This window comes from Microtus pennsylvanicus, chromosome 12 (genome assembly GCF_037038515.1).
Source record: "Microtus pennsylvanicus isolate mMicPen1 chromosome 12, mMicPen1.hap1, whole genome shotgun sequence".
Lineage (NCBI taxonomy): Eukaryota > Metazoa > Chordata > Mammalia > Rodentia > Cricetidae > Microtus > Microtus pennsylvanicus.
In genome coordinates this window covers 35,524,247-35,535,742 of record NC_134590.1, presented here as the reverse complement: position 1 = coordinate 35,535,742, position 11,496 = coordinate 35,524,247, and the positions used below count along the sequence as shown (strand labels likewise).

Sequence of the window (11,496 nt, the reverse complement as noted above, 5' to 3'; positions counted from 1 at the left end):
AGTGCCTACTCTGTCACTGCACGCCAAGGATCTGCTTGTGCTTGAGTTTTTTTCCTGAACTCAAAATCCTCTTTCAAACAGCATCGGCTGCCAAGTGTGGGGGTGCACTCCAATTTCAGCAGTTGGAGGTAGAGGCGGGCAGACCACTCTACTCTAGTATACCAGCCTGTTCTACTAAGTAAATTCCAGGCCAGGCAGAGTTACAAAGAACCTATCTCAAAACAAACAACCAAAACCAAGTGGTTAGGAACTCACTATCACTCACTTAGAGCCTACTATTTACATTGTAGAGGTTCTTCCTGATAAGTTATCCTTGGGCACTTTGTAACTTTTTAACACTTTGAACACCTGTGATTTGAGATCATGAAGTTCTGAGATCATAATCATTTTTATGTCATTCTGTTTTTCTTGCTTTCTCTTTGAGGAAACATTTATCAAGTGTCCTTAATTTTTTAAAGGTGCTTATTATTTGTGTGTGTAAGCACATGCGCACAGATATGCGTGCCTACTTAATGTTTAAGTGTGGGTACTCTTACCTTGTGGCAGGAATGTTTGCGTCTAAGGACAGCTGTATCTCCTTCCATGTTACTCAGGTTTCAGGCATCAAACTCTTTTTGTATTTTGTTTGTTTTTATTTCTTCGAGACAGGGCTTCTCTGTGTAGTCTGGCTGTCCTGGAACTCACTCTGTAGAGCAGAAGGCATCACACTTCACAGAGAACTGCCTGCTTCAGCCTCCTGAGTGCTAGGAGCCCTGGCAGGCTTTCAGGCATCAAACTCAATTTGTCAGAGTTATTGCAGGTAGTGTTCTGGCCCAAATTTCTTTATCCTTATGCTCTTAAAAGAAAAGGAAACCTTATTGTCGGGCAGTGGTGATGCACACCCTTAATCCCAGTACTTTGGAAGCAGAGGCAGCTAACTGGATCTCAGTGAATTCGAGGCCAACCTGGTCTACAAAGCGAGTTCCATGACAGCCAGGGCTCTTAGAGAGAAAAGCCCTGTTTCGAAAATAAAAATTAAAAAAAAAAGATATTTTAAAATGTGTCTCTGTTGTGTCTCTTGTATACTTGAGTGCCAGTACCCGTAGAAGTCTGAAGAAGTTGTCAAGTTGTTGGATACCCTGAGTAGAAGTTAGGCCTCCTGAAGTTTGTGCTGGGAATTGATTTCTCGTCATCTGCAGAGCAGCCAGGGCTCTTTAACCACTGAGTCGCCTTTCCAGGCTTCTCTTTATGGCTTTAATGTAAATATATATTTTGACAACTTTTTCTCTTCCTTCCCCTTGACGATCTCATTTTTTCTATGCATGCCTCCTTAGTTCCATTGCTGAACTTCAAAGTGCTTGAAGTTATGACTTTTCACTGTTGGCACACACATGCTGTTTGTTCATTTTGGTAGCAGAAGTCTTTCTTAAGAAGCTTAGCTTTGATTTTCCCACAGATTGAGATTTAAGATCAAAGCTGACTTTTAACACTTAAAATAATTTTGCTTGTTTGGTAATAAAGTATTGAAATACATTAAACATATCTTTTGTTTTATTTATTTTTGGAGACAGGGTTTCTCTGTGTATCCCTGGCTATTCTGGAACCAATTCAGTAGACCATGCTGTCCTTGAACCCGCAGAGATTCTCCTGCTTCTGCCTCTCTATATAGTTCAGGACAAAAGGCATGCACCACCACTGTACTCTCTAAGTAGAGGCTGGTGGATTTCTAAGTTTGAGGCAAGCCTGATGTAGATATAGAGAGTGCTTGGACAGCCAAGTCTATATAGTGAGAACTTACTTTAACAAAAGAAAAAGAGGGGGAGAGAAGGAAAGAATGAATTGATTTGATTTGCCTTCTGCCTTGTGACTAGAGAGATGGATGGCTCAGAGATGAGATCTCAGCACCCGCATTCTGCAGTGCTATACTGCCCTGTTCTTGACCTTTCTGGGGATTTCTACACATATACTTACATATGTAAATAAATACTTCAAAATCTTTATCAAATAGTACTTTGATAAGAAACATTAAGTGGCTGGGAGATGGTGGTGTACGCATATTCCCAGCACTCAGGAGGCAGAGACAGGCAGATCTCTGTAATTTTGAGGCCAGCCTGGTCTACAGAGCAAGTTGTAGGACAGCCAGGGCTTTTTCACAGAGAAATCCTGTCTCAAACAACAAAACAATAACAACAAAAAAGGAGCTATTAAACAGTTTGACAGTTTTTACAAATGAATGTACCTCACATCTTTCAAATTTATATGGCAAATCTATGTAAAAGCATTCTGAATTTTAAATTTTCTTGAATGGTAGTGATACAAATTAGGGTTGGGTTTACTTGATTACAGAGCGGCTCCAAGAGAGGTGTCTCACCTTGAGCTCTGCCCAGTAACATAGTTGCTTATATTTATCAGCCAGTGTTCATGTAATTTAACATGCAGCTGATTTTGTTGAGTTGTGTGATTTGCTGTACAGTGATTAGAACATTTCAATAATGGGTTCATTTAATAATAGATGCTTGTTTAAAGTGTATTAACATTGTCCTTTATTTTCACAAAGCTTCATTTTTTGAATGACACATCCGCAGTGGAAAACGAATACCAGTTTGTGTTTTGTCACATGGAGTGCTGGTAACTGACCTTGTGATTGTGGGCTTATTATTAAGCTAGCACTGCCATTCATTGATGTCTGCAGCCCCAGCCCAGAGGAGTCCCATGTTAAATAGAAATGTTTTCTCTAGAAGAATCAGAGCCTTAGTTGAGCTGCTGTGTTGACTATCACTGTATTGTCATGTTAATTTTTTTTTTCCCCTCCATGTAGTACAAACAAAATCCTGAAATGTTCAAGCAGACAGCTCGACTTTGGGCACATGTGTATGCTGGAGCACCCGTTTCTAGTCCAGAATACACCAAAAAAATAGAAAACCTGTGTGCTATGGGCTTTGATAGGGTAAGTACAGGAGGAGTTGATTTGATGTCCTCTTTCTAAACTGCTCCCAGTCCTTGGAACAGGTGGACTTACAATGTAAAAGAAATCTAGTTTTGGTTAATAGTGTTTTGTTATTGAATTTAATAATGATTCTTTTTGTTGATTCCAGTCATTGCTAGAGGAAAGAATGCATGATTCTCAGTGTAAAACCTTAGTGACGTTTTTCAGTGCTTAGCAAGTGCTTCCTTGAGTTGTGATTGCTCTTGTCCTCTTTTTACAGAATGCAGTAATAGTGGCCTTGTCTTCAAAATCATGGGATGTAGAGACTGCAACAGAACTGCTTCTGAGTAACTGAGGCATGGGAGCTGCTGCCAGCCAAGCTCACCTCTTCTTGAGGAGCACCAACATCTGTTATTTTTAGGATTCTGCATAAATTTCTTTTAAACTGGCATTCTTGCCTGATGATGTTATCTAGGCACCATTGGAGACTGCAAAAAAAAAAAACAAAAACCAACCAAATTCCCTGCTCTGTAAATAAAGCTAATTAAACGTCTGTGTAAATTTAAAAAGGGGAAATATTTTAATTTTTTTCTTAATAGTGTAAAAAAATCTTTGAGCTAAGCTAAAACCATGGAAAAACATGCTATGTTAGTGTTTAGCCATGTAACAAGACTAGCAGTTTGCTTCAGGGTTCTGTTGAATAACTAGGGAAACACTCGAGTGTCGCCGCTCCATTGTCGTGTTGCATCACAGCTACCCTAAGCGTCTGAACATGGATCCTCGTGCCTGTGAATTTACTTGCATGCTTGTACTTGACTTCTTAGGATGGGTAGCTAAAAAGATCACCCTTTTAAGCATTAGGAAATTCGGATTATGAGATTTATCCAGACTTTAAGATGACCTAATCAGAGCTTTTCGGTCCCTGTGGACAGGTAGGGACACTCTTATTTCTTCCCTGTTAACCATCCAAAGCTAAGATTCTCATGGTAAATTTCTGTGTTTGGTGGGAACGTGCTGAGGAAGTGTCCCTTGTTCTGTTTTAGGTCATAGGTTTGAAATGTTTTGTCCGAGTGCTTGACTATGTAAGTAATAATGTAAAAATGGGGCTGCCAATTTTATTTCTCTTATAAAAGAATTAAATACTTGATGTTGCGATGTTGCAGTACTCCCAGACTTAATAAAGGACCCTACTTAGGTTTTTTTTTTTTAATTGAATTTGACATGTTTAAACTGATGAAGTCTTTGGAAACTTGAAGGATGCAGTCAGCTGTTTTCAGTAGTGTCAAGTCTAACTGGGACTTTAGAGTTTGCTTTTGTCAGACACTTGAGTCACTCTTGCACTCCCCGTGTTGACACACAGAAGCTGTCGGTGTCTCACTGTACATACTTCAGATGCACATAGGAATCTAGCTTTCTTTATGATGTTTTTGACAGTGTGAGAACTGAAACTCTCCCTTCTGTACATAGACTTCTGCTCTTCGCTGTCACTTCTCACTCTGTGTTCCAAAGTTTAAAGACTCTTGGTTTTGCAGACTCAGACACTTAATTTAACCATCTTAATAAGGTTCAAGTGAATATGTAGGCAGTTGTTACGTAGGAGATACAAATATAAATTTGAGGACCAATGCATAAGTGACAGAAATGTAATGGAATCAGACTGAATTAAAGTAAGGCTCTCTTGAAAATCATATTCTAAAAGGTTTGTTTTCTTGAAGTGTTCTTCACTTTCTTATCTCTTTTTTTTTTTTTTTCCTTTTTTGAGACAGTGTTTCTCTGTAGTTTTGGAGCCTGTCCTGGAACTAGCTCGTATAGACCAGGCTGGCCTCGAACTCACAGAGATCTGCCTGTCTCTGCTCCCCGAGTGCTGGGAGTGTTCTTCATCTTGTAGTCATAGTAGTTGGAAAATACTTTTTGAACCTGTTAACTCAGCATAACTTCATTTGACTTTTCAATATTCTTGATACTACAAGCAATAAAAGAGCCATTAACTAGACTATGACATTGAAGATGTGAAGGGTCTTCCAGCAGCTTCTAAGGCTTTCTCAGTTAGCAGTGACTCTTAGGGCCATGCACTAAACTCAGGCTGCTATGTTCTCCATGTTTGCAGATACACACATTTCCTGTTGCAGCCACACCTTTTATTGCTGTAGTTTATGTCCTAAAGATGCCAAAGGAAACAAGATTTTTATTTATTTTAAATAGCTTAAACTTTGTACTTTTCTTTATATTCTGAGATTAGATGGGTTGTGTGAAATCATGGAAAGTTTAGCTCCATTATTGATTAGAAAGATTTTTTTTTTTTAAGTGGAGGTAGCTTGGTAACACTAATATTTAGATATCTTGGAATTTACTCTTTGCCCATATTGTCAAAGTACATTGTCTGGTTAGACACAGATGAGAACTCAGATGACTGGAGCCATGCGTCACCTACTTTGCAGTTAAGCCCTGCTTTGGTTTTCCTTCCTTCCTTCCTTTTTTTGGTTGCAGACTGGCCCCATCATGTATGTGCTAAATACACTTAAGTTCAAGGCTGTCTGGGTTACATAAGCAAGACTGGTTGAGCTTTTTCCTCATTTTTACTTAATGTGTTAATAGCTTTTTTTTTTGTATTTCTGTGATGTCCTCTTTTTATTTGTTTTCATTTCACAACTGGTAGCTTAGGCTTTTTATTCTGGTACTAAATACTTTAAGCAGAATATTAAAAATTCAGACTTAGTAAAACGTACCCTGAATGTGAAATTATTTTTGTATTTCTGTGTTTGTCAGTTTAAAAAGTCCTAAAAAGTTACTATTTTGTTCTGGGTGTTGGTTTAGTCCCAGACTTTTTGAGAGGCAGAGGCAGGCAGATTTGTGAGTTTCATGTCAGCCAGAACTCCACAAACCTCGTAGGAACATCGCTTCTCCCCAGGAATTTTAGTGGGTTCTCATTTAGAGCATGCAGATTTACTTCAAGTCACTGACCCTCTAAAGGTTGTGTTTTTTTTTTCCCTGAGCCTCTGCCTAACTTTAATAGAAAACTTAGTTGTAAGCATGTTGGGATAGATAACAGAAAGGTTTGACTGCAAGCACAGGATGTAGAGACTTCAGGCACTGGTACTAACCAGCTGCCCTGAGTTTGTGATCTCAAATGTCTCATCTTAAACACGTAACACCTTCAAATATATGTAAATGTTTGGAATCGAATATTTTGCTTTTGAGAAGTATAGCCTATGAAACGAGATTAAAACACTTATTTTGAATTTTTTTTTTGTATTCCTGATTGTTGGTGGCTTTTAACACTATGCAAAAATCCTTATGTCTGCAGGAAGGAATTGGCAGCAGGTTTTGCTCGTTATGCACTACAAAATGCAGCATGTTATTTTACTGGTGAGGATGCTGAGCAAACTTAGCAGTGTGAAAAGCTGAGCTCAACTGTAACCGTATGCTTGTTAGGAACTCTAAACTGCAGTAGAAATAGGGTGTTTCGGGAGCCAGTGGAGCAATACCAGAATGAGTTTTTGGTGGTATAAGGACTTCAGATGAATTTGGGCAGAGAACAGTGGAGTCAGGTATATTTTGTACATAGACAGAAACAGTGTTTAGATAGGAAGAAGAAAAAGGAAAGTGTCTGTTTACAGTTAACTTTATTTCATGGACTGACAAAATGATTCTGTATTAATCACTTTTTCTAGTTCCAAGGAGTTGATGCTTAAGAGTTGCATTTCCACCTTCCAGTTCCTGGCTCAGTAAATGCACACCCATCAGCCTACTCCAGGTTCTCACTGTCGCATGACTTCCAGTGTCTACACTCGCTGTGACACTCTTGTTCGCAGCTGCCGTGAACAGCAGAGATGCGCTGTGGAAGGAACGGGTGCTCGTGCCTCCTCCCTTCCTGTTCTTCCGGCTCTCTTTCCCTGCTAGGGCCTCAGAAGCCTGCAGTTCTCCCCGAAAGGTGTCCCGGTTGTCACCTTTGGCTGCTGTCTGATCAGTTCAGAGGCAAGTGGACTCAGTCCTTGCACTGTGCTGCTGCTGATCGGTCATGTCTTCTTACCGTCACCTACCTTTTACAGGCATCATAATAGAAGCTAGACAATTTCTTTGGGGAAAAGAGACTTATTTAATGTAATTTAAAGACTTTTCCAATAGAAAATGAAATATTATTGAAAATATCTATTTTTTAGCTTTCAGCAATTGATGGTGCTTTGTTGTGTCTGCTGGAAGTTACTGCCATTTTAGGGATTTTCATTAACCTCACAGGGAAAGAACCTTGCTTGTTAGCTTCTTTAGATCTCTAAACAGTTTGTTAGTGATGGTGAACTCTGTAGGAGGGTCTGTTCTGAGTCATCAACTTCCTGTAAGGGGAAAATGGGCTGGTTACCAGATATACCATTGAAGCAGGGTGGGCTGCGGGTGGAGGGATGGTGTTTGTCTTGAGAATTAAAAACTACGAAACACTTTTGTATACAACTGAATTTTTAAAAAAATAAACACATTTTTAAAGATGTTGAATTTCCCCCCTTATTGGGAATTCTTAGAAAAAATAAATGCATGCATGTCCTATCTCCCCACCCCCTGCACATATGGTTTATGTATTATTTCTGGGCAAGGAATTAAGCCTTCACATTAAACAAGAGCCAGAAACAATGCTTTCAACAGTTTCTTCGCAATGGTGCATGTGCTAATAGATTCTGAGAGTCGCATCAAGTCTTTGAATTGCAAAGGGTTAGGTTTTTAGTCAGATTTGCTTATTTGTACATGGGGCATTGTCTGGCATAGTTTTGGCCCAGGGTCTCAACTTTTCCACTTTAGTTGGTGGTTGAGGCAGCACTGTTCAGTTTTTACACATGCACACATGTCCTGGAAGGTCGCATGGTACCGTGAAGACTCTAGATGGTCTTGGTATGTCCTGGGTTTTAAACTTAGTTTTAAGGTGACCAAGTCTGGTGGTGGATGCCTGTGCTCTCAGCACTCAGGACGCAGGCAGGCAGGCTCATGAGAGCTATATAGTTAGATACTATCATAAAAGACCAGGGCTTTTCTGATCCGGTTCTTTAGGTAAATATGTTTAGCGTTTTGCCTCATTTGTAAAATGAGATGAAATGTTAGAGATACCCAGTATGGTGGCACATTGCTCCAACCCCAGCACTTGGGAAGTGCAGGAAGCATGATCAGGAGCTCCAGGCCAACCTGGGGCCTGTACAAGACCGTGCCTCAAAAGACGAAAGGGGAAAGCACTAAAGGGTTTCTGTGTCTGATGTGACTGCATGCTGGGACACCATGGAGATGATTGGATACTGAGGATCTTTCTCTTTTTGGTCCCTGCCTTGTCACTACCCGGTTTCTCCCCAATGCTGGGATTACATGTATGTGTCTATGCCCAGCCCCCTTTTTTGAATAATATTTTTTGAATGTGGTGCTGGGACTCAAACTCTGATCCTAATGTTCACTGAGCAGTCACCCTTTAGAACTGTCCTCAGTGCCCCAGAGCTTTGCCTTGACTCTGCCATGGAGGGCTGTTGTGGGAGACAACGAGATCAACTGGAGCAAGGTGCAAACTAGACAGTGAGGATAGGCAGTGAGATGGTGCAAGGGAGAAAAACACGGGGGGCCGGAGGCAGTGGTCATAGGGTCTGTGGGGTGCAGGGAGAAAAACACGGGGAGCAGGAGGCAGTGGTCATAGGGTCTGTGGGGTGCAGGGAGAAAAACACGGGGAGCCGGAGGCGGTGGTCATAGGGTCTGTGGGGTGCAGGGAGAAAAACACGGGGAGCCGGAGGCGGTGGTCATAGGGTCTGTGGGGTGCAGGGAAGCATCCCAGGTGTATTTGAGATTTCTACTTTTGTCCTCAATAGAATTTACGATGGGTGAAAGCAAGCTGGCACAGGAACTTAGAGGTAGCTGAAGCATGTGCCAGGCTCTGGGCTCCACTTCCACACCTGTGCACCCCGACCCTCACCAAAACCAAAGGCTTTCTTCAGCCTTCATACTTCTAGTTCCTGCTGGTCAGGGTTTCTTCTTCACTACCCTTTTCAGTTCTTTTCCAAAAACCCACATCTGAATAACTCGGCCCAGTATTCAGGAGGTTGGGGGGAGGATCACCAGAGTTCAAGGCTACCACCAGAAAACCAAGTGAGATACCCTTTCTGGTTCATTGCTCTTCATCTCAGCATCTTCGCGCTAGAATTGTGAAAATCCATTGCCCTTCAAGTTAGACAAAGAACCTAAAACAGAACAAAAACAGCATCAATTAGTGTGGCTGTAACTTGCAAACAATATGCTGGCACCTATCCACAGCAGAAATACTGGTACCCTTGGGCTTTTCAAGAGATCTTTACGCCGTGGTGCAGCACCTGCAGGGGGCAGTGATGAGCTCTAGCGTGGGTCTTAACAGAACACCACCCACACCGTGCACCTGGCCCCAGTGCCCATGGCTGTTCCTTGGCTCTTTTTCATTTGTGATGGAACTAGTGGTGCCCTTGTGAGGGACCAGTACTATGCTGTTTAGACAAACATACCTCCTAATTTGCCAACTTGGCCTTCTCTTGAGCTTCTACTATATAGTTGCTTCTGTTCGTGGGTTTCATTTCACCCTCCCCCCCCCCCATCTTTGTTAGCTCAGGTTTCATGTTATAACCTAGACTGGCTTGGAACTTACTATAAAGACCACACTGGATTCAAAACTTGGTCATCTTTCTGACTTTCCCAGGTGCCTGGATTACAAGACATGTCTCAAACTAGTCATGTTCCAACAGCACTGTGCAGAGGCCATAAGCAGTTGGGTAGCTAGGAACAGCCCATTGAGTGGGGTTGTCTTATTTCACAACTGGTTAAGTATGTAGGCTGTGATTTTCCTCTTAAAGGACGCAGCATGGATTTAGTATTTTCACTCCAGGTGTAGTGGTGCACACCCTTAATCCCAGCAACCAGGAGATAGAGGCAGGGAAGATCTATGTAGGTAAATAGCCAGCATGATTTGCACAGTGAGTTCCAAAAATACAGGTCGCCTTAGAGAGACCCTGCCTCTAAAACAAAAAGCTGGTCCAGATTTTCTGCGATGATCACCAGAGAGCGAATGCATGGGAAGACTGTACCTGTTTGCAGAGGGCAAGCAAACCCAGAGTCTGACACATCAGCTGCTGCACGCTGCAGCCCTGCGGTGAGATTTGGCTGAAAGTTGGGCTTCCTGCTGCCTACTAGAAAACTTAGGATCAAAACTCCTTTAGATATGGATCCTCGGAGATGAAGGAAGAGCATGAAAATGAGGATGAATGTGGTAGCTCCCTGGTCTGTACATGTGTTTGTGGGTGCACATGTATTTTGGCCATGAGAGCCAGAGATGAATTCACCTTGAATGTTTTTAGAGATGGTCTCTTCCTGAGACCTGGGGCTTGGAGGCTGGGTTAGGCTAGGTGAGCACTAAGCCCCAGCTCTCCCCAGCACTAGCATTACAATCATGCTGTCACAGCCAGCCCATTCATGTGCTGCTGGGTATTGAAGTCACACTTGTGAGGCAAGTACATTAGCATCTGAGCTGCCGCCGCAGCCCGTAGTCATAGCTTCTCCAGTGCTGACAGTCAAACCTGAGGGAGAAGAGAGGAAAGATCATCTTCATCAAAGTATTGCTCAAAGGGATCCAGTGAGAAAGCTAAGTTCATACATATGAACATTAACTCCAGAATCCCACCAGAGGGCTGGGAGCCAGCGGTACAGCACACACTCAAGTTTACAAGGCCCTGGGTATGACTGTCGCGTCATAAGGCAAACAAATCCGTCACTGGGGATGAGCTGGTGAGCTCTTGGCCAGCATTTGTAAAGCCATGGACTCAGCTCCAAGAAAAGGAAAAACAAACAAATAGCTATGGAAACCAGAAATGAAAATGGCATCAAGTATTAATGACCATGATCAGCGTGGTAAGAAAAGAAATCCTGAAATATACTTACAGCAGTACATTCCTGTGATGGCAGAATTCAGGAGAGCCTGGGCTACATGGATTATCACAAAATAACCACTGGCTGCGCATCCAAGAATAAAGTATTGAGCACAGGGCAACCTGGCCTATATAACAGCTCCCACAGTGAGAACTTACCAAGCAAATACAATCCAAAATAATTACATTTAAAAAATGCAAAAGATAATTTTAGAATAAACATGGCAAATTTTTAAAAAAGGGTCATTTTGCCAGCATAATGTTTATAGGCATATTTTGTCTCACAGTAATTGGCAACAACCAAAAAACAAATTGGAATTCGAGAAATCTGAAAATTAAAAACCATTTCTTGTCTATGGAAACTTCCAGTCTCAATGCAGAACACCTCATTGCTGTTCAGAAACAGCTATGGCTGGCCTCAGATTCAGTCTTGTCCAGAGTGCTAGGATTCAAGATGGCTCACAGTGGCTCTCTTAATTGCAAAGGATTTAAATTTTTTTTTAAAATGTGAATTGGCGTAGGGATGTCAGATCCCCTGGAACTGGAGTTACAGTTGTGAGCTGCCAACTGTGTTGCTGGGAATTGAACTCAGGACCTCTGGAAAAGTAGCCAGAGCAGCTAGTGCTCTTAACTGCGGAGTCATCGCTCCAGGCCCTACAAAGCATTTCTAACTAGTGGTTCCATTCC

At 41.8% G+C, this 11,496-nt stretch overlaps 1 protein-coding gene across 2 annotated transcripts in view; it reads left to right on the top strand.

Moving 5' to 3' along the window:
• Window positions 1-6,147, top strand: part of Ube2k (ubiquitin conjugating enzyme E2 K) — a 54,805-nt gene extending 48,658 nt beyond the window's left edge. For both annotated transcript variants that reach the window (XM_075943396.1, XM_075943395.1), the window contains exons 6-7: window positions 2,798-2,926; window positions 3,186-6,147. In XM_075943396.1, coding sequence (XP_075799511.1) covers window positions 2,798-2,926; window positions 3,186-3,260 — 204 coding nt within the window. In that variant the 3' untranslated portion in view covers window positions 3,261-6,147. The remainder of the gene's footprint in view (window positions 1-2,797; window positions 2,927-3,185) is intronic.
• Window positions 6,148-11,496: the final 5,349 nt, after the last annotated feature.